This window comes from Fopius arisanus, unplaced genomic scaffold (assembly GCF_000806365.1).
Source record: "Fopius arisanus strain USDA-PBARC FA_bdor unplaced genomic scaffold, ASM80636v1 scaffold00038, whole genome shotgun sequence".
In the NCBI taxonomy this organism is placed as follows: Eukaryota; Metazoa; Arthropoda; class Insecta; order Hymenoptera; family Braconidae; genus Fopius; species Fopius arisanus.
The window spans coordinates 805,139-828,604 of record NW_011887777.1 but is presented as its reverse complement, the minus strand read 5'-3'; the positions used below and the strand labels follow the sequence as shown (position 1 = coordinate 828,604).

General features: G+C 36.0%; 3 protein-coding genes across 9 annotated transcripts in view; 2 read left to right on the top strand and 1 right to left on the bottom strand.

Moving 5' to 3' along the window:
* Positions 1 to 8,738, top strand: part of Jupiter (microtubule-associated protein Jupiter) — a 76,019-nt gene extending 67,281 nt beyond the window's left edge. For 3 of the 5 annotated variants that reach the window (XM_011304620.1, XM_011304621.1, XM_011304619.1), the window contains exons 2-4: positions 3,109 to 3,479; positions 5,451 to 5,537; positions 7,596 to 8,738. In XM_011304620.1, coding sequence (XP_011302922.1) covers positions 3,109 to 3,479; positions 5,451 to 5,537; positions 7,596 to 7,774 — 637 coding nt within the window. In that variant the 3' untranslated portion in view covers positions 7,775 to 8,738. Of the gene's footprint in view, positions 1 to 3,108; positions 3,480 to 4,481; positions 4,506 to 5,450; positions 5,538 to 7,595 lie in introns of all 5 variants that reach the window. The other 2 variants (XM_011304618.1, XM_011304623.1) reach the window with 2 other exon arrangements.
* Positions 8,739 to 9,585: 847 nt separating this feature from the next.
* On the bottom strand, positions 9,586 to 15,012 carry Msh6 (DNA mismatch repair protein Msh6). The gene is made up of 5 exons (XM_011304617.1): positions 14,752 to 15,012; positions 14,212 to 14,421; positions 13,088 to 13,185; positions 12,935 to 13,012; positions 9,586 to 12,756 (listed from the first exon to the last, which is right to left on the bottom strand). Exons 1-5 carry the CDS (start codon positions 14,891 to 14,893, stop codon positions 9,817 to 9,819), a joined length of 3,468 nt encoding a protein of 1,155 aa, XP_011302919.1. The 5' UTR covers positions 14,894 to 15,012; the 3' UTR covers positions 9,586 to 9,816.
* Positions 15,013 to 15,838: 826 nt separating this feature from the next.
* Positions 15,839 to 21,554, top strand: LOC105266449 (E3 ubiquitin-protein ligase TRIM71). 3 transcript variants are annotated; one of them, XM_011304614.1, is made up of 3 exons: positions 19,447 to 19,539; positions 19,631 to 19,724; positions 20,191 to 21,554. In XM_011304614.1, exons 1-3 carry the CDS (start codon positions 19,532 to 19,534, stop codon positions 21,343 to 21,345), a joined length of 1,257 nt encoding a protein of 418 aa, XP_011302916.1. In that variant the 5' UTR covers positions 19,447 to 19,531; the 3' UTR covers positions 21,346 to 21,554. The 3 variants fall into 3 exon arrangements, with proteins under 3 accessions (XP_011302918.1, XP_011302917.1, XP_011302916.1); XM_011304616.1 differs by lacking the exons at positions 19,447 to 19,539; positions 19,631 to 19,724 and adding an exon at positions 15,839 to 16,103; XM_011304615.1 differs by lacking the exon at positions 19,631 to 19,724 and having other exon boundaries at positions 19,286 to 19,539.
* Positions 21,555 to 23,466: the final 1,912 nt, after the last annotated feature.

The window sequence follows — 23,466 nt, the reverse complement described above, 5'->3', positions numbered from 1 at the left end:
ACTGGTAAAAAGAAGGGGTTGACTGTGATTATTGAGATATTGGATGTAATTGCATTGACATTATTACACCATTTAGTCTAAGCAATAAAATACATCCTATGTTTATCAAAAAAGCAGTACATTTTTTATAGGGTTTGAAGTATAAAATAACATCCGTCACACTTGGAACACTGTAACCGTTAGTCATTCTTCTTGAAAACTCAAAATTATTGAATATTTTATTATTGCTTTATAGAAGTTATTATTAGACTTTTTCTGAATATTAATTGCAGAGATTACCAATCAATCTGTGGACAATTTTGATTTTACAGTTTAATGGTGAAAATTTCCCTTACTCATTTTATATTTGCAATTAATCAAAAAGTTTGTAGAAATTTCTGTTCGTGCACTTGTGATCGAATCATCCGTTTCTTTTTTTTTCCTATAGTCTCACGGGAATTTGGGTCGAATGATATTTGAGGATCGCGTGACGGATGAATTTCAAATAAAAGAAATTTCGACAGTTTGATAACGGATATATACACTGGGGCACATTGCCATGGCGATATCGAGCTGCTAAAGACTTTTTTTATCGAGCTGAAAACTCTTCCCGTTAAGATTTATCGGAGGGAAGACATCCCTACGGAGACATCCCTCAAACTGGTACCACAACTACCATTCTTTTGGCTCTTCTGCCTTAACCAAATATTCCTCTTCTCCTCGTTTTATTTATTAGGTTGGTTCGTGTGCCCTCAGTGGATGATATTCACGTTTGCCATCCGTATTTCATTTCTCTTGGTTCCAATGTCCGTGACGGCACGACCTTTATGTAATCATTCTCCGGATTTGTCTCTGTCATTTGGTATCATGTTGTTTTATTCACCTTATGTTGTCATATCGAATTTATTGAAAAATTATTGGAATTATTTCCGAGGAAAACTCAAGTATTATCAAAATTTTTCGTCATTCTTTTTATTCAAAAAACCGAAGATTTGTATTTGCTTTTGTTTCCATATGCTATGTTTTAACAACTTTTCCATTCATGTGGATTATTCTCCCTGTACCTAATGAAGATTAGTTCAATACCCCGAAGACGTGTTATCCCGTTGGGGAAATAATCTTCTGCACTGACTGATGAGAAGGAATATTATCACTTTTTCTAAACATTTGACAAAACGGTATTTATTGTGCAAATTGAAATGAAAGCTGTAATCTCTTGGTCAGGTTCATCCAATTAACAAACCGAATGAAAATGATCAATTAGTTGCTAGTGTGCGGGTGGTAGTGGTTAAATGGAAACGATAAGGCTCAGACCCGGTGAAGGCACATGATGATACATGAAGGTTGAAACGAACCCAAGGTCGTTTAAGGTTGTTCTCGTGTAGAATTTTCTTTGCACTGGTTTATAATTATCAAAAATTGATACATTTCTATAATTAAAAATAGTTAACAATCAAGTGAGACTATATACCGTCAAAAGATAAACTTTTGGCAGAGACTATCGCGCGACACAACCTTAAAGTTAGATGCACTGCCTCCTCACCCTCTTTCTTGCAGAGGCGTTTTGCCGCTCGATTTTTCAGGAGTGTATAATACCTCTCGTTTCCGATCGCTGTACTGCCACACCCATATCCTGTCTATATCATCTTTTTTTTTTCTCTTCTTTTCACTTCCTACCATCGAGTATCCTCCTTTCAATCCCCAATTTCACTCTAAAATCCAATCGATTTTTATTCAATTACAAATCTATTTTGCAACTTCCGGAAATTACTGATACGACAAAGACTTCATTGAATAATCAATAATCATTCACAACGAAAAGCCCATTTTCCATAAATCTTCAACACGGTTGAAAAATTTAATGAACATTTCCAATTAAAATTCAATTCAAATTCGCATAATATTAAATTAATAACTCACACAACTGTTGTGGCTGGAATTATCCGAAATTTTTCACTGCGTTTATAGAATTACAAAATAGAAAATCTATTTTTCCACGAGCGACGTTCTAGGAAGTTTTTTAAATTGAACAAAAAGGGGCAATAGTGAATTCCCTTTGACAACTTAAATTCTAATTGATGGAGTTGTTTGTTAGAGAATTGTTAACGGACTCTGAAGAAAAACAATGCTCACGTGCCTCCTGTTAAGTAACGCGTGCCCTAGAATTATTGTTGCCGAGACGAGACGAAAAGGAAACGAAGGGAAAAAAATGGAGTAGACGTAACTCAACGGAATGGCCACGTTAACGAATACATGAGAATCTTTAACCGTGCGCCAGCACGTGTACACTAGACTCCCGGTGAACGGTCCTTTATAAAACCGTAATTGCTGCTCCATGCAAGCACACACCAGGGTGATCAACAATCCGTGAATCCTCTTCACGGATTCCCCGCTCCAGCCAATGAGCATCAGACATCTGCATAATTCCTTTAAAATCAATGCCTTGTCATTCTTCCATCAATCAGCAGCGAGACGGTCAATAGAGTTTTTCAGCATGTTTTTGCACATTTTTAGCAAACTGTTGCTCAATACGACGCAAAAATAGCCCATTACCTTTTTTCATTTTTATCATTATTCAATGATTTGGCAATGCCCAACTTTCCCAGTCGTGCGAATATTTCTCTACATTTTTTTTATCGACTTTTGTTTTAGGAAAGGCCCAAATTTTTGGAGAAAACCTTGAAAAATTGGTCTACAGTACAACAAGACTTCAAAAAACGCTACATCGTTCTAAAATCAATTTTTTTTTAACGTAAACACTCAAGGAAAACCCGCAATATATTAGCCTTATGGAATTTCTCAGGCCGGCTGAAAAACTTGAAATAGAAGTAGGCTTACTTCTATGAATTTAAGTGAAATCATTCACGGATTTTTGTCATTCTTGAGCCACTGATAATAAATTCTAGAAATTATTAATGAAAAAATGCAATTGAATGAAATATATTGAGACGGACAAGAGTATTGAAACGTTTGGAAGCGTGCTATGCAAATGTAATTAGTTAATTTCACAATGTATAGCTTGTTAGGTTTTGACATTATCCATGGTCCTCCATCGGTGCAGCAGTCATAAAGTGCAATAGAGTAAAAATGAAATAAAAAATTGAAGTTAACATATGAAAAAATTTTCAGGGTACTTAAACCACCTGGTGGTGGTAGCAGTGATATTTTCGGCGGAGCACCTGAGGACATCAGTCCCCGTCGTGTGAAGAATCACAATCAGTCTCAGCTTGGTACAGCATTGTTTGGTGATGGTGTCCCGAGTACAGGCAGCAGCAGTCCTGATTCACCTAGAGCAAAGCCCGGTAATGATTCACACAAACGTCTGTTTGGCCCTCCCGATCCATCCACCCCCAACACGAAAAATCACATGCGAAGCAATATATCACTAAGTGGATCTCAAGATAATGATTCACATATCAAAATCAACGGAGTTAATGGCAGTCTTAAGTGCAATGGCAATGCTATTATCAATGGGAATGCTAATACTAACGATATGACAGGTAAATTATCGCACTAATAACTCTACTTATTATTTTTTTTCCCAGCTCTGATTGCACGAAATAATGAGAAATCATTAAACGGTTAAATCAAATAAATGATTTTTTCACCACCGGAAAACTATTAAAATGTATCCATTCAATATTTCATTTCATTATATCAAGCAATTAGAGCTAAACCAACACTAAAAGTATACTACCTTGAAATATGTGAGACACAGGCCACTACAACTTTTATTTCAACGTTATTAGATTTTTTTTCTTCATTGAGATATCTAGCGGTAGCCTTCAGACAACTTAGTTACTTTCAGCAAATAATTAATTGGTTTTGTTTCATTGTAATTTATACCAATTTAGAATAAATGGGAACTTCAGTGTGGAAATTATAGAATGGCTTACGTCAGATAGACAAAATCTGTTAATTATGAATTTATATGACGAGGAATTAGCGCAGAATGTCGAAGTAACTTGAATCCAAATATATTGCCATTTTAGTTTAATATCAATTACACAAAAGATTGTGCCCGATATTTTCGAATTTATTGGTGATAGTAAAAGCGAGTTCGATTTGATGAATTATAAAAATAATAATAATGGGATGCGTAACACATTCTATCATTCAATTTCGATTTTACATCATTTCTAAAGAGCTAATAATCCGTACTGTATCTACAGAGAGAAATAATTTTGCAAATTTATGTGATCCTGATTAAGTGAAATTTCTGCTTAAACTAAAAGAAAATCAAATTAAAATGGTCTGCATTCTGCTTGTTTCAATATATTGTTTTTAAATTTATTTCATTTACTATTCTACTACTAAGATTTCTGGATCTGGAATAATGGCATTTCTTCTCCCTAAATTGTCGTGTTTTAGAATTTTTTTCGCGAAGAAAAAATTTAGCAAAGCAATTTTATCATTTTCGCACTGATTTTCCCCATTTGAAATCTGAGAGCACTATCAACGCTATTTAACTTCAAACTATGTCTGTTGATATTTACAAGCAGCATTTAGGAGAAGCAAGCGTTTTCGTAAGTGTGCAGCGAGACAATCGAAGAATAAATTAACACGACACAATATCAATATCACGACACAATTCCCTAGATATTTTCATTTGATCATTGTTTGAATATTCGAATCTCGATTGCCATCAAAAATGGCCCAGAGTCGATTCTAGAACGCGGGAAAAAGTAGAAGTAAATCATTGCTTTGATTTTATTAATTTATGAAGGTTTAGGGCCTGAATTCGATTAAAATCCACATATTTTGAGTTAGTCATCAACTTTTCGCTTATTAATTATATCTGCTCCTTATATCTGGTTTCAACATGATTTTGAGTGATTTTCTATTGCTTCTATTGTCATGGACATTTGGCTTCATTACTCATTCGTAATTTCTCACTTTCTACCATAAAACTCAGCTCTTTTTCCCTTCATTTTGATTTTCCTCTATCTTCGAGGTTACTCTCATACGCTTTCACATCAATCCGCACAGCATTAGCAAATTCACATCAATCAGTCATTCAGTGCATTTTAGTACTTTATAAATTTTTTTATTCTTTTATTTATTTATCCCTTCTGATGCGTCTAAAGATTGAATCTAAAATTGAAAATATATTCAACTAGTCATCACGAGTCATAAAAAAAGACTATTTGCTTAATTACTTTTGTATTGGTAGAAAATGAGATAGAAATGCTAGGGTGGGAAAATAGTATTGTTTATGATTTTTTATAAATGGTTAAAATGGATTCATTCTTAAGACGCTCATATGTAAAACACTAACACAAATTTCCACTGGGTTTCTGGATGCAATTGTTGTCTCGGTGCATGGATTTAAAAAATGACGAAAAATGAAAAAAATGGAAAACGGAAAACTGTGCTTTGGTGCGGGGTTAATTGTGGCTGTCGCTCTGAATCGCAAAAAAAAAACATATGGTGTGTGGTGTTGAAAAATTGCTGGTGCACGCCTCGAGCAGGAGGATCTTCCTGCATGCCTCGAAATCCGGTTACTGGAGATGGAATTGACATAACGCCGATCAGGCGCAGCGCCCGAAGGTGTAGAGGTAACATTTAACTGTATTAGGGTAAAAGCCACCATGTATCATGTCAATTATTGTTTTCATGTTGTCTACTGCCAAGGAAATATCATAGGGCAGTGCCAACTTTGCAATAGGGAAGCTGCTGTTTTTCGTCTGTGAAAAATGTCACGCCAAAAGTACTTTTCTTTTTTACTAGCGCAATTCAAATATTTTCTTCGTTATAAACTCCTGGAGGACAAATTATTTATTATCTAATCTAATATAATAATATCTCGTTATAATTATGGGTTATAATTTCCACGAATTCGCGATTACAAAAATTCGAATTACAAAAAAAGTCAGTGAAAACTATAGATACAAATTCAATCATGCCATGAAATTAAATAGAAATTACAACGATTTAGGTCAATATATTTTATGTAAACTGCCGAGAGACAGTAGAAAATCTATTTTTTTCGCACTGATTATTAATTCTTATATTCATGGAATATGAGAGAAAACTAGGCAGATTCTCACTTAAATAACCCATCTTGTTCACAACTCGTAATAATTTCCATGTACTTTGTCACGCGATATATCAAGTGAAAATCCAACATTTCTCTGGAAATTGAAGCTATAAAACGAAGAATTTTTTTTTCACAAAATATTCAATTTCTTGGGACAAGAATTGATATTTTCAAAATCATATTTCTTCAGGGGAATCACTTTCAGGCGAACCTCATTAGATTTCAAGTGCGGCAACCATGCGGTTCTACAGGATGATTATATTGCACATGGCCTTGAATATAGACTCCCTCTGATGCCATTATTAATTTTCTAAATTTCTTAGGGCCTTGAGAGAACAGTCTGAATAATTATCTATTATGATGTAACAGATAGAATAATATCGATATCGCCAGTCCACAAATAAGTATTGACGAAGCGTTTTCATTAATTTTTTAATAATGGTGCTTGGTAAGAATTCACTGAAGGGCATAGTTAGAAAAAGTTACTTTTCCTCAAGAAGATTTATATGATACAACAAACTCTTCTGTTGTCAATTTAAAAACCCTTAAAAATTGAGAGATTTAGATTATAATTGGGATTGTAATCGTAAAACCCTCTTAGTGTAAATCGATACGATTGTCATAATGATTAACCTAATGAACAATCTCCGAAAATTGTTCGACCAGAGAAAATCAGAATCAAAAAATGAGATACTTCTCTCAAAGTTTACTAATTGTTCATCCCAGTGATATTTGTCCTTTTTTCATTATGAAAATAGATGCAAATAGAAAATGAAGAAAAACACACTTCATGCAAGCTATCTATTCGGAAGGGTGAGAGGATAAAGTTTGCCTTATTTTTTGAGTTATGCAGGTTCGATTTTCTCGACCTATCAATGTCACTACCTTTTTCATGAATAAGGAAAGAGGAAGTGATTGAGGCAAGGCCGACACTGAAGTCTCGAGTCTATAATCAAAACACGTGATTCTGACGCGAATTTACCATGAACTTTTTACTTTTGCACTTGATGCATAACTTAATCGAGAATATCTATGTTACAAAAAAATGAATGAATATAGAGACAAATTGCACATCAATACAAGGATCTAACCAATAGATTGTTTTAATTGCCAATGAAGTTATTATTCTACTAGTTATGCTTATGATTAGATTTTTTATACGGAAAAAGAAAGTGTGTAAAAAATGATTGAGGCTTTGTGGAGAAAATGAATTAAGCAGTGAATAAAAAATCTGGAAAAAATCGAAATTAATCGCCTTACTAGTTCAATAATAACTAAAACTCTTGAGTCATTACAGTAATTATTATTCAGGTGTAGAGGTGAGTACGATTAACTCCACGCTACACTGACTATTGTGGCACCTAGTTGTGTTGTTTGTGTTAAAAAAAAAGACTTTCCACGTGTGTGTCTGTATTTGGATTAAGCTAGATTAAGAAAGAAAAAATTAAGAAAATTCTATGAAATAAAATGTCAAACTTTTTTTTTCAGAGAAAATTCTAAAAACTCTAGTTTAAAAATAATTCCGGAAGCTTATGTTTTCAGCAACAATTTATTAACGAAAAATCAAATTCTGCAGATGGAAATCCAGTGACTGGAACAGGCTACATCGAGAGCCCGCCGTCGCAAAATGGCAGTAGCAGCGCATCAAGCATCAATGGAGATCAGAGATCAACAACTGATTCATCCCCCGCAAATGCAAACAGCAAACCACGTGGTCGTGTCCCACCCGGTGGTTTCTCATCAGGTCTCTGGTAAAGAATCAACACCACCAGCAACATCTTCACATGAATTCGAAAATTTCAGCAGTCTGAAGTATTAAATTATTACCCATCGACAAGAAGAAAATCAAGAATTAAATCCTCATGAGAAAAGCCAGATTCATTTTCGATAAAATCAAATTACATCAGATGAAATTCCATGAGATTCATCAATTAATTTCGTGATAAATGATTAAATAAACGCAAGTGCACCCTAATGTTTAAGTCAAGTGCTTTCTTAATTCTGTGCCTTTTGTGTCTCACAATTATTATCATTTCTATTGATAAAAAAAATGTGATCATGGTAAAGGCTGAACAAGTCACGATAATAGGTGAAACGAGAAGGATTGATCACTGAATTTTTATAAATTTTCCTTCCATTTTTGGTTCGTCAAAAAATTCTTGAGATTCTGTAGAGCGAAATAGCGCAGGCCAACTTTTAATTGATTTAACTGTAGACGAGATTATTCGAGTCTTGCAAGCGTGTTCTCTCATGATCCTGTTCTCCTGTTATATTAATTCACCAAACGTGCGTAAGATTCATCTCTTATTCAAATTTTCTTCAGTTTTTCATCGCTTCTGGTTATCGGTGTGCATCAAACGCCGGTCACGCAATCTCTCTGGTTTTCTTCATAACAGCACACCTAATGAGCATATTTATTAGCTTGGCGACTCAGTTATGAGTCAACAATTATAAATACAAATGAATAAATATTTAAACTCACCAATATACACGATAAAAACGTGATAAAGCGTAAAAATACACTATTACACTGATCAAATATATGTATTCTTTTTCTTTCTATTCTTTTTGTCAGAAAATAGGTAATTGAAACAATTTTTAAAAATATTAATAACCCGTCACTGTTTGGTGTGAGTTAAATTATAAATGTAATATCACAATTAGTCGTGATTATCCCTCCTTTTGTACTCTGGCAATTAATAAAAAATTTTGTAAGCAATTTAATTATTTTTATTTATGAAAAATGTTCATTTTTCTTATGAAGGTGAGACAGTGACTAGGACATCTTTTCCTCAATTTCGATAAGATTGTGAGCTGTTATTTCGAAGATTTTTAATTAATAAGGGGGCCGCAGTTAGTCATTAACGTGTTATTAATTACACATCAAAATCGATTAGATTTTCCAAGAATATTTTGGGTGATTTTCTCTTCAATCCGTAAAACCAAATTTCCGAAAAAACAAATTATAAAAACCTTGCTGTTTTTTAAATTTGTCATGTATTTATTATTTTTTTCTGCCAGTCTTATGATAAAAGCAAGTATTATGGACTAGCATTGAACGAACAGCTGTTGTGATTCGTTCTTATCCTATTTTATTTTAGCTTTCCTCTGCTTGACGTTTGACGAATTTGGTAAAAAAAATACGCCAAGAGCTCCCATTTTCTTTTTCAATTTTTGTATACGTCGGAGCTGACTGTCTACTTTACCGTAAATAATTATAATCAATTTCGGCGTTTTCCCTTAACAATCTATTTTGTTTTATCCTTCTCCGAATGAATAGTTTTTCTCATTTTTCTCCAAATTTTCATCAGCTCAATTTTTTCAATTTTTTAACTAAAGCACACAAGAAAACTCTTTGTATGGTAGTTTTTTTTTCAATCAATTATAAACTGAAAGAGATTGATTCAGCATGAATTGTTCATGAAAATTAATCTCTAAACCTCAATTCATCAATTATATTATCCATTTTTTCTTAATTCCCTCGCTCTTTCTCAAGTTTGTCTCAAAGAAGTTTTCCAATTGTGGAGATTGACGATTTTATTTTAATATGATGATAAAGAAAAAACTTTTTAAAGAAACATACTAATTTATTAAATCACCAACATTAATCATGACAATGTGGTTTAGCGTCCTGCGCATACAAAGATTTTCACTCTTTTGAACATTCTCCAAAAATCTCTCCTTGCAATGAATGAACACGAAACCAGACGTGAATGAAACAAAGAAAAGAAAATCAACACATTAATAACGACGATTCGTAAAACGTCCAGTGAAAAAATAGAGAAAGAAGACCGTGTCTACAAAATAAGAGTTCTCTTAAGTTTGCCAATAATATCCTTGACGTTACTAGCTCCCCTGCAGAGACTCGTAAATACGTGTCTCTGATTTTCGTCGCTCTCGAATCTGCCAGCTATCTCTCTAGCCCTCCTGGTGATGCTGGCGGGAATGCCTGCGAGCCTCGCAGCATTGAACCCATGGGACTTGGGGCAAGCGCCCTCCACTAACTTATACAAGAACGTAACAGTTTCCTCAGATATTCCATCCTCCTCCTCAGTTTCTACCTCACATGCCATATGAGCTAGCGAGACATCCTTATTCCTCTCAAAGTCCTCGACAAGTGAGTGATAATGAGTGGAGAAAAGAGTCCTACACTTTAGTTTGGTGAGAGCATTAACAACAGCAGCAGCGATGGCAGTTCCATCATAAGTAGATGTCCCCCTGCCAAGTTCATCCAATAGAACTAGTGATTTTCTGCTGGCATGCTGCAGAATCATTGCAGTTTCACTGAGTTCAACCAAGAAAGTACTTCTTCCCGTGAGAATATCATCACTAGCTCCCAGTCTTGTAAAGATCCTGTCGACAATACTGATTTTACATTCAGCAGCAGGAACATAGCATCCTATTTGTGCCATTACTGTTATGAGTCCCACTTGTCTCATCAGAGTCGATTTACCCCCCATATTAGGGCCAGTGAGAATGAGAAGACTGGCATTTCCCTCAGCAGAAATACTCGCATCATTCGCCACAAAATTGTCTGAAATGATGCATGGATGCTTTCCCTCTTTAATAATGGTAAACACCTCCTCACCATCATGAATCGCAGGGAGACAGGTCTCTCTACTTCTCGCGTACTCAGCCAACGATATCAACGCATCGAGCATCGCAATCTTGAAGGTTGCCGAACTCCAGAGGTCGTATTTCTCACTGAACTTGGCGAATATTCTCCTGTTGAGATCCTTGAGGATTTTAGCTCTCAGCTCCTCAGCTTTCAGCTGGCGTGACAGGAGCTCTCGGCACTCAGATGTGTAGTATTTTTTGAAACCTTTCCTCTGCCCCTGGAGTTCATAGGAAGAGTCTGCGAGCTTGGCCCTCCCATCAGGCACCTCCAGCTGAAATCCCTTCTTGTCGGATCCCACGAATGACACCCTTCCCCCAAAGTACTTCTCCTGTTGTTTCAGGTAAACATTCCCATCGTTTTTTATCTCGCGAAACTCCTGAAGGACCTCATCATATTCGATGTCAACTCCTTCTTTAGGAACAATATTCCCCTCTTTCTTGGCTGACTCATGATCAAAAGCTGTTTTAAAATACTCGAGGGTCTCCTGAAGGTCAGGAAAATCTCCCTCAGGATTTTTCTTAAGTGTTCGTTTTAATAAAGAACTTTGGAACTCCTCGAACTTGGAGGCGATCTGCATGGCACTCTCGAACCCCTCGAGAGCACCTGTAAAATCCAAAATCTTTCTTTTGGAGTAAGTCTGAGATTCGAACATAAAAGCCCTCCCATCAGGATGATTTTTCATCTTTTGAGCACTGCCGTGAGTATGAATTTTACTAAGAAGTCTCTCAAGATCGGGCAAATGGCTCATTTTCTTTCTGACCTCCTGAATGACGTCAGGATTGTCCATAAGTTCGGTGATAGCTTCTTGACGACTTACTATGATGCTTTTATGGCAAGACGGACGACAGACCCATTCCTTCAACAGCCTCTTGCCAAAAGCTGTGCAGCAATGGTCTAGAGTTTTGAGGAGCGAGCCATCCTCTCCAAGAATCCTCAGATTGTTGATGGTGATGGCATCGAGAACCATTGTGCTCATACTAGGAGACGTCCCCTCCATCTTGTTCAAGGAGAATACGACGTCTGGGGGGATGTACTCGTGGAAGTGTTTCTGACTGAGAATCTGCTGGTCGAGCATAAAATCCTTGAGGAGATAGACACAACCGCCAAGGGCATTTACTGCTAGTTCTTTATCGTCCTCGGGTGTGAGCCCAAGTGAATCCCCAGGATTGAGAAATTTCTTGAGACCATCTGGCCAACGAAAATCGGAGCCTGCCTCACTCTTGAAATAGTCACCCTCGTGGAGGAATTTGAGGGTCTTCGTGGCAGACCAGAACTGCACGTCCTTGTGGAGGGATTCCTTCTGGGCTGAGAATAATAGAGTGTTGAGGATTTTCATAGTTTCCTGCGACAGATTACCCTTCTCGTAGATTATGTGGACTGGCAGGTAGTGGGAGAGAAGAGTCAGTAGACGTGAGTTGGAGCGATCGTCATCAAACTGTCCCAGATGAAACTCGCCGATGCTCGTGTCGATGAAGCACACCCCAAATGTTGGAATTTTTGTTTTTGGGTTGTTTTTCTCGACGAGAGAGAGGAGGTAGTTGCTCTCTGGAGTGATTATCTCTGGATCTTGAACCGATGAGACTCGAGTTCCTCGAGTAGATATCTGGCAAATCTCTCGGCGCACAACTTTATCGAATTTCGTATTTTTTTTACTCTCCTTCAGACGTGCCTGCATCATCTCTGGGCTCTCTGTTTGCTCGATCCTGGCCACTTTGTACCCCTTTTCCACAAGAATTCCGGAGAATCGAGCGTAAGCTATCTCGGGGAATCCTGAGTGCGCCCATTCACCTCTCATATAGGCGATTCCCAGCTCGTTAGACCCAATTACAGCGTCCATGTGATAGAGTTCGTAGAATTTTCCCACTTTGAAAAAGAGGATGCAGTCGAAATGCTGCGACTTGAGGACCCACCATTGACGCATTCCAGGGGTCTGTTTGTTTAAAAAGTCTTCGGGGACGTAGAGGGTCCGAGGGTCGTACTTTTCGTCGGAGGGAAGACGACGATTTTTATCACGACGATTCTCTGGCTTCAAGAAGTCTAACTTCAGGTGAGGCCACGAGTCCGCGCCTGAGGTGGGACCTGTTACAGAGGGATTCTTTTGCAGTTGGAAAGATTCCTCCTGGAAGTTTATTTATGTTAATTATCGTATCTCCTACAAGCGAGATTACTAGTTTATTAGAATTATGAGATTCTAGAGATTCATTTTATAATTGTGCTCCATTAGTTAGAGATTTAAAAAAACTGAAAAAGCATCTTTTTAATAAAACAGATAAAAAATATTTCATTCTATTTCTTACTTTTGATGTGACTTTTCTTTCAGCAGGTTTCTTCAGCGCCCTAGTAGAAGATTTTCTATTTGACATTTTCTGCTTTTTCTACAAAAGGTAAAGAAAATATTAGCAATAATGAATTGTATCTCTCAATTTTTGCATTTAAATATACAAATATACCTGCGGTGTTTCTTCATCAGTTTCCGTTTCTGTGGCAAACGAACTCTCATCAACATCTTCTGTGTCATTATCTGACTCAGAAGCTTCTTCAGATTCATCTGGAACAATACAAAGATTAAAATATCAAGAAGATTAATCAAATTGCCCTAGGTAAATTAGCTAATGAACCATGAATAATGAAATAATTCTCAAGAATAATTCCATGCAAAACTTAAAAGAATCTGTTGACGTTGTCGTGAAATCCCTTTAAACTCTGAAACAGCCTACATCCAATACCAGCAAGTATCCTCTTCTCAAAAATAATTACAAAGCGTATCGAAAATGTTTAGTTAAATTGAAATCTCTGAGTTGTCCTCATAATCCCATTGGCGATTTCAACGAACGTTAAACACCAAAATCAGTATCAATTTAATATGTAAGCAACAACTTCAGATTTTTCATCAGTAATAGCTGCACTAAGTTGAATTGCTATCTTTAAATCTCCTTTACGTTTTAACTTCTGGGATACGTGGCACAAAAAATAAACTAAGTTTTTTTTTTCTTTTGGCACCACAAAAGTCTTATTTGTTTTTACATCCTTATCAACCTTTGATTCCTCCCCATTTTTTGTACAAATGCACATAACTACATGAGTAAATAGTTTACCCTTGGTCTAATAGTGCCTCTAAATGATTATTTACATAAATAATTACGTTCGTTCTCACTCTTGAGTCAAATGATTTTTATCGCGAATTGTCTACATCGCGAATAAAGGAAAAAAATATCACAAGATTTTCAGGACAGATGACTGAGAAAATGAAGGAATTGACCAGAAACATGGAGATAGAATGTCTAATAAGCCCAAAATTTCGGTGCGTGATATAATAAAATAGAAGAAGCGATTAGGAGAAAACTGCCTGAAATTTCAACTCCTGACTCCTGTCAAAAAATTAATTAACTAAATGAATGAATGACCAAGTTGAAATTGATTGAACAAGTATTTTTTGTATTGACCAAATTATTCATTGGGCTTATTATCCCAGGAAACAATAGCCTTGTTGAATAAAGAATAGTTCTGAAATTCGAATTAGTAGGATAACTTTGATTTTTTTTTAATTAACGACGGATTTTAAAGAAATACCTACCAGGTACATAATCATCACTGGAGCTTCCTCCATCCTCAGAGTCCTCCTCAGGGATTATAATTCTCCTGCGTTTAGGTTTAGCTGTAACCTCTTCCTCCTCATCTTTTTTTTCCTCATCCTCCTCATCAAAATCGGGTGTCCTAGCTTTCAAGGGTCTCTTTCTAGCTGCTGGCTTCGCCTCATCTTTATTCTCCTTTCCCTTCCCCTTGCCTGCAATCATTCAAAAGCACAATTACTTCACAATTCTCGATATATATTATCGATGTGAGAAGGGCCGAAAAAAAAAAATTCATCGATTGAAAGTCAAAGAAAATAATATTGAGAAGGGGAGAGAAATTCAACAGTAAAAATTTAGAATGAAAACCCGTTGGAGATTTCTCCCTTTGTCTGGGAAAGCATCGGATATCCAGACAAAGGAATTCACACCTTTCAAAACCCAGAGAAAATTTTAGCTGATTTTAGCTGATGTCAGGCCACCTCATAACAGCAATTGTTGACATGTTTCGTAGAATTAAAATAATAAATAATGAGGCGACAAACCTTTGCCCTTGAGAGTTCGTGTTGGTGTCGTCGGTTCGGGTTTCTTGGGTGTTGTCTTCTTATCAGCCTGGGGTGTAACATTTTTAGGAGACTTGAAATAATTAAATAATGTGTTGATTTGTTTTGTCTCCTTTTTTGACATTTTTTTGGGGATTATTTAAGCGTTAAGAAAAAGTTGAGATGCTTCGACTGTGGCAAATCGTTGGATCGGGCGGATCGGGCCGATAGCCAATGGCGCCAAAACATGGAAGAGAGCGAAGAGAAACATCTCTATCTACAGTATCTGTATCATCTATAGTGTGTGTTGGTGAGTGACTGAAGGGACTGGAGTGGAGGAAGACGGGACTAGGGTGGTTGGGGGGGATGACGCCATATTGCCGTGAGATTTAAAGTACCTTTGTCCTTGCAGTAAATTAAAACATTGTTGAAAACTCGATCACATTAGGAGTGGTATTTATCAATTTAATTAGCTTTTTGGTTCTACAAGTACAAATTTAAATTTTCATCGTAATTAAAGATTGAAATCCGCTTTTGTTTCGATGGCATGTGGAAAATCATAAAATGATCATATCATTTTCGCTGTTTGAAAATTCAATTTATGAAAAATTGAACTTTATTTAATATTCAAATCTTATAACGTATCTGGAAATTCAAACTTGGATTAAAAAATCAATCTTCGTTTAGCATAAAAAGTCTAATTTTTTTCTATTTTTAAGATGGACGAAAAATTTAGTAGATTTACATTGAATATTGACTTCAAACTCCTATAATTGGAAATCGGATTGCAATGTCACTGAAATGGTAAGAAAATTGGAGCGGTCTAAGAGGATCTGTGGTAATATGGACAAATTAGCTGGAGTAGACAATAACAATTATCGAGGTATATTTTATATGTACAATATTATTTTAATTGAACGTTGTGGAAATAAAAAAGATGGAAAAATCAGAAATCGAGAGAGAGACAACAATAAAATGGGAATATTTTTTTTGGTAATGTATTTCATGTTTTATTTAAAATTACCGGTAATGTGCATAAGTCATATAACTGAAAATCTTTCAGACTCAAATTATACAAAATGAGAAAAATAGAAAATAATAAATGAAGTGGCGAAACTAGATGACTCAATGGAATTTGAGAATAAGTTTCTCATGTATAATGTATAAAAGCTCGTGACAAAAAGATATTTGCAACGTGTAATTTAATATGACGACGAGAATCATACTACGAATCTCTACCAAGATAGAATTATAATTAATATATGGCAGAGTTGCCAAATAGGGATACCTGCTGTGAAATTGAACACTTTTTGTCTGCAATTTTTCTTCACTCAAAATTCACAATACTTTCTGGGGTAAGATCGATACTTCATTTTTTATCAATTCATAATAAGGCATTATTTAATTTGATGATTGAAATAGGATGGAAGATCAATCATGGAAATTCATTCCCATTACGTGGTAAGAAGAATTCGAAAGAAAAAATATTAGCCAAGTGGTATTGAAGTGGAGAATGGAAATAAGTGTATTTAGTTCCTGGATTAGTTTTTATGCAGCCATTTCCAATTTTTTTCCATAAATATGTCCAAATATTACCCCTATAACTAATCGGCTACAAAATACTTTAAAACTTATCGCTTATTTCCCAATTATTGCTACGAAAAAAACGAGAGAAATATCCAATAAATTTTGAACGTTGAGGCCTATTCGGGAGACAATTTTTTTCTTTTGGATTTTAGCTAGTCAGAGTTTAGTATTCGAGAATCTTGATCGTCAATCACATTATGGCTGGAATTGACCTTCCATTCAAGGATTATATTTATTCAGATGTTGTCTTTATAGGGAGACGGTTTCCTATTTTCTTAAATCAATTTTGAATGTTTTACGGGTAATTTTTAATGGAGCTTTTCTCTCTTTCCTCTCTTTCTTCCCGGGCGAGGAGATTATCACGTAAAAAACAAATCACGTAACTGAAAATACTGCACTCTGATTCATTATGATTCCGACTCAAATTAGTGATTGGGTGATAGAAATCATGTTTTATTTTCAAACATTCGTCAATCTGATTGTTCAATTGCATATTATCCGTCTACCCTCTCGACTCGTCATAATTTCTTCCTTGCTTCCTTCAAAATGGAAATGGTACAAAATGGAAAACCATTGGCATCACTATCTCCATGTAATTGGTGTAAAGGTATGAAAGGCACAGAAGGGATCACTTGCGATCATGTACCTGCGGTGCCGGTACCGTCCATACAACAATAACCCACAACTGACCCACAATTATTATACTTGGTGTCTAGAAAAGGCATTCTTTCGTTTTAAAAAGTTTTTTTTCAGTCCAAAAAGTTTTAATTGATTTATTTTCAGCAAAAAATTCGGCTGTGTGAAAGTCGAAGTCTCTTTTTCAACACTCGTTCCCTGGGCTCAAAACGCCACTTCCCATACCATGTTGCTGTAAAGGTTTTTTTTGACTAATGGGGTTATATAAACGCTCACGATCTCAAGAATACCTTATCGTAACCCTATCCAAATAATGTACTAATTTTAACATAAAGAAATGCCCAATTTTTGAAACCGTTTGTGGAAAACTAATATACCCCGAAATCTAACGCTCATTTAAACAGCTATTTTTACCACAATTTTAAAACTGTGCATTACCACTGTACCATTACTAAGCGTCGGGCAAAATTTATTACGAAGTTGTCTCTGTGAGGATTGTTAAAGGAGAGGGCTGCTGCTATCTGCTATCGATGTTAAGAATCAAAAATCTACAACAGTCCAATAGAATTACATGTTATTGTTTTATGACTGGTCACTCTCGCCACTTAGACAACCGGAAGGTATACCCTTAATCATGAAGACTAGCATTCCGCAGGTGGCAACAATGATTCATCCTATTTTATGCCGAATAATCAAACTCAAGAATGTCCTAGAAGAAATAGTATTGAAAATAGATATTCAATACAGAAGGGGCTTCGGAAAAGGTACCTTCAAAATAGAGCAGTGTAATTTTGAGAACCCCTATCCCCCCATTACCCAGGAAATAGAGTAATTCTCAATTCCGTGCGTATAGTTGATTTTGTGAAAGGTAGTATCGAATGCCTGACAAAATGTTAAAAAGCCTAAAAAGGTTTTTGAAGTAATCAGAATGAAAAATTAGAAATTTTCCATGGGATCGATGAGAAAAATTTTATATACATTACCATTACTTGGAAAAAGGTGTATGAGCAGGTCATAAATTCTTACATCCATATTTATACCATTTATACCATTTGATCATTATAACTCTACTGGTATAAAAAAATGAAATGTTATCAACCGTATACGAATTTTCGGGACAGTGACACTAAAAACGATTTAGAAAGAAAAAAAAAATCAAATTTTTCTTAGAAATTACTCACTAGTTTTGGTAACTCGCATCTGATTATTGCCTAATGATTCTCCATTTATTTCTAATATTTATTTCTCGTCGAATTCATATCATATAATTCTGTAGCAGTTCCTTAAAAGAATGTTCCTGAATCAACTTCAAAATTACGGAAAAGATAGGCGAGTTTTACTGAATATTTCTGTATGTTGATATGAAAAACGTGGGAAATTATTGAAGGATTTAATCTTCAAGCTGACAAATTTTCCATTTTTTAATAAAGGCCCTAGAAATGAGTGGAAGGAGACTTTTTCCAAAGTAAATTTTACATTTTCAACACTAAATTATCTGACCTTTTGTAAAACATCTCGAACAACGGAGAAAATTTCACTGTCAAATGATTAACGCTTTATTAATATATAAATTTCATAATTTCGTTTTCTCCCCAGCGGGAGCAAAGTACACACTTCCCTGAATTCTCACTTTGCTCCTACGCCGGGGAAAAAATGATGTTCTCACCACGTAAGGTAAAATAAAGAAGCCTTACCCACGTGCTTATCACCCTCGCTTTCGGCTCGGGCGGTAATTCTGCACGTGGGCAAGACTTCTTTACTTTACCTCCCTAGGTGAGAAATATACTATTTTCTTCGTATGATTTTAATACTATTGCATTCGATTTTTTGATAGTTTTTTTTAGAAGAGGCGCTAACATTTTTTCAGTCCGTAATCATTGTCATTATAAAAATAATTTTTTTTATACTTCAATTTTTTTACCATTTTTTTGTAGACGAAAAAGATATTAAGCACCGTAAACCCGTGAAAATTTCGTACTGAATCTCTTGTAGCGGAAAAACCGAGTACCTATGTAAAAGAATCGGCTTAGACATTCTACAGAATTTACGCTTGTAATCCAGTAAAACCCAAAACCTTTCGTAACCTTTTTGGCCCTTTGGCAATTGCTAGTACTAATTTCCTCGTGGCTATTCCATTACATTCCGTCATCATGTACGGCTGGTTGAATCTTCTAGGGTAATTTTCTACCTGTAATTGACCTATTAAAAATTCTGAGACGCTCTCCATCCCTTCCCCCATCAATTCCGGCATGGCGGATGAGTGGAATATATTGAAGACTTGTCGCCCTATAAATTTATTAGTTGTGATCGAACACTATTGGGAGTCTCATCTCAATCAGTACGATATTCTAACAGTACTCGAGTGACAGTAAACGTCTCACTAGCAATTCCCAAGTCGAAGTTCTCTGATTAGTATCAGTTGGAGACATTTTTTGCTCTCAGTGGGGAATTAAAACATTTTAGCAGACTATCATCATGAACACCGACGATCACATATACAATCATGAAGTTGCGCATATTAACAATAACTACAAGGAGATGCTAACAAACGGCCGCACGTATGATGATGTAATTGTCTTTCTCATAAATATCACTGTTTATTAAAAACTAAAGATAAATTTTAAAAAAATAGAGAACTAAAGCAAATTTTTATCGTTAGTGTCACAAACGCTGTTAAATCGTTGAGAATTGTCCCTGGTGTCCTTGCAAGGTTTCGTGGTAACGGAATGTTGTCTAAGGGCCTCAGGATTCGGGTGAGGAATTAATTTTGAGTCAAATAACACTCTTTGTATTTATACCAAACTTTATACTATTGTGGGCTTAATTTAGAATACAAGTATGGGATGAAGCACCTGATACCTCATTATATCGTTACTCAAAATATAATTCAACCGAAAAGGTAATTGTCAATTGCGAAGCCGCATTGCATAGCTTCCAATTTATAAGATTTCCGTGTTTACTGTTCAATGGATCGTGCACGACCTATTCTCTTGTCGCATAATTTCATTTTTATCATTTGGAGAATGTTCACCAATTCTCAGAATGCTATTTTTCATTTTCATTTTCCAGTGATTCTATTAAGTCATTTATTTTGAACAGCTAAGACTGATGCTTCACATTTGCCATTATTAAATAGTTGAGTCATTACACTTAAAATAAGAGGAATAACTAATGCCTCGTATTTTCAACTAAATTTGAATAGTTGTTTGACTCTTTCAGGTCTCCAGTAATACACCATCGGACGATAGTGGGTCGCAATGTGGCAGTGAGAGTCCTCTGGACTCAATATCTTCGCTGAGCAGTACCAAGTCCAATTCTGAAGAAAACTCTACTTTAGAAGGAGTAGTGATGGGTCTTCTCCGGCACATCGCTGGTCTGACTCTCAGCCAAGAAGTCGAACTGCACAGACTTCTCTCCAATTCCGAAACAAAAATGATGAACAACCTTATGCGAAAAGGCAGGCCAGTACCGCTGAATCCATTTCCGGTGGTAGTCCGCAAGTTCGGGAATTCCTTCACAACAGGGTTAGAAACTATATCTGTGATTGGTAATGAGGGAATGGAGGAAGACAACTTGTGTCGGCCCTGGGGCATCGCGTGTGACAAGGATGGACACATTGTTGTCGCTGACAGATCGAACAACAGGATTCAAATTTGGCAAGAGAATGGCACTTTCGTCCGAAGATTCGGAACACTCGGCACTGGACCCGTTCAATTCGATCGTCCTGCTGGTGTAGCCATCGATGCGGAAAAGCGGTTGATCGTCGTGGATAAGGACAACCATAGAGTCCAGGTTCTGACAATGGAGGGCGACTTCATATTTGCCTTCGGGGAGAAGGGTTCTAAAGTCGGCCAATTCAGCTATCCTTGGGATTGTGCTACCAACAGCCAGTGCCAGATTGTGGTATCAGACACTCGAAACCATCGTGTCCAGTTGTTCACTTCGTCTGGAATTTTCCTTCGTACATATGGATCTGAGAACGTAGGCAATATGTACAAGAATTTTGATTTACCACGAAGTGTTGCTTTTAATCCTGAGGGAAATGTCGTTATGACTGATTTCAACAATCATCGACTTGTCGTTATCAGTGCTGACTTCAATAGCGCGCGGACACTGGAGTTCGGTACAGAGGATGCTAGTCTCGCTCTGTTGAGGCCACAAGGAATAGTTGTTGATGACAATGGAAATCTCATAGTGGCGGACTCGAAGAATCATAGGATTCAGGTTCGAGACGCTGCTGGTAATCTTGAGTGGATATTCGGGAGTTTTGGACAAGGGGATGGACAGATGGACAGACCATCGGGCATTGCTTTAACCCGCACGGGGCGAATTGCTGTTGTAGACTTTGGTAATAATCGAGTTTTGCTCATTTGAGATGTCGCACTGATGAGCAAAATGTCACTCCGAATGATTTTAAGTCAGTTTCTGAGACCTATTCAATTAATAGTGTATAAATTTGTCAACACTATTTTTAGATGAATTATCCTCGTTGTATAAATAAGTTTTGCATCGTTTTATATTTTAATGTGATCATGACTTAACAATTTTATTTGTTATGAAAAATATATTGGACGTATTAGGTATTTTCCTATAACATTTATATCGTGAATCCATTGTTCAGTTCTAAGCATTTATCTATTGTGATGTTATAAAATTTAATAAGGGACTTTAAGGTTGTAATATGTGGCAAGCAGACTTAAGATGACATTCTCACTGGGGACAATAGCTGAAAACGTGATTTAAGGCACGCATTTGGTGGAAAACCATACAAATAGAATGGCTCTTTTCTCTTAATTACTTAAAGGGTTGAAATCTGCACATAAGATTTATTTACAATGTTGCTCCAATGCTAATTGTCATATGATCTCTTTTTGTGTATTGGCAAATTATTTCTATATATGCATGGGGACCTCCGCATGAGAAAGATCCACTTTGTTGTTTTTAGTTTTGGAGATAATCGTAGTTTTTTCATTTTAGTCCAGTTCTTCAATTTTTTTCTTGGACTTCAGGACCAGACTCAATATCCTTCTCGTGAAATCTCGCAAATTTCATCATTGTAAGTTCATTAAAAATATTTTTTCTTTTACTGTGAAGGAAAGTAGAAAAGGGCATACTGTATCAATTGAACTGGAGAACTTATGTGTTTGGAGAACTTGGTTGTTTGCCTGATGAGATAAATTGATGAGTACTAAGTATTCAATGGATTTGACCAGAGGACCAGTGGAACCAGCAATGAATGTTCTTTTTTCATGAACTTGAAGTTAGCTGCACTTTTCATATACCAGCCTTCAGCAGAGAATATCTCTGTGAAAAAAGAGGATATAAAAAAAAAATCTGTGTATTCAGGAAACCTTTCTCCAGGTGGGAATTGCCTCACTTTTTTTCAATAAGTGTTTTTTCCTTTTTTACAACAATAAAACGAATTACAGAAATGTTCAGCATAGAATATCTCCGACGCCGCCCATCACAATATCATGTAACCAAATTCCCTGACTTCGTTTTTCAAAAATCTAAATGGAAATTCCCTTTTTTTTATTTCCCCCCTTCGTAATTCGGAACTTAAAAAAAAATCAGAAAAACTTCAACACTCCATATCTCACGTATGGAGCAACCCCCAGAGTTGAGTCAAACACAAAAATTTTTATTTTGCATTGGCCTAAAAGGGAATTGGTTTTTTTTTCAAATTTTTGCACGAAATTTCGTGAAATTATTTTTATTAAATGTATAAAACTCTATAATCTCATAAGAATTCGGCAAAATTCGGCAAAACAAAAAGTTGACTTATTTAATTTTTTTTTAGACCAATTCCCATTTAGGCCAATGAAAACTAAAAATTTTGGTGATTGACTCAACTCTAGGGGTTGTTCCATACGTGAGATATGGAGTGTTGAAGTTTTTTTGTTTTTTTTTTAGTTTATGTTCAGACGGTTATTTCCTAGTTATACAAACCATAATCTGCTTAACTTGCAGGTAGAACTTAAGATATTAGTACTTGAGCTTTGATGTAATTTTTCTTAGAGCAAGATGTTTTGAATTTTCAACAAATTACTTCGTTGTGTTGTGTGATTGAGACATTACCATGTAGTATATGATGAAAAGCTATTCGAATCTAGTGTAGAGATACTTCTAGATGGTAATGACAGAGATTATAGGGGAGATTGCTAACGCCAATGACGAGACTTCAACCAGGGGAGAGATTTTGCGCGTTTATCTCGACTTAAAACTTATTTTTTTGCTCCCATTAGGAGGCGTTTTGCGGCGTTTATCAGATGCCTTTTAGAACACTGAGAAGTTAGGTATGTGGAGGTTAAGGCCCGGTTGGAGGGATTTCTGCCCGACATGTCCCTAGAAAATTCCCTAGGAAACGGATCAAAATTGGCTGTTTACGGCGTTACTAATTACGACCGTATTATTGAATGAAAAAATCCAATTTTGGTCGTAAAAAATCAATCATTTATTTCGGTGGGTCGGAAATTAGGTCTGGAAGCGGAAAAA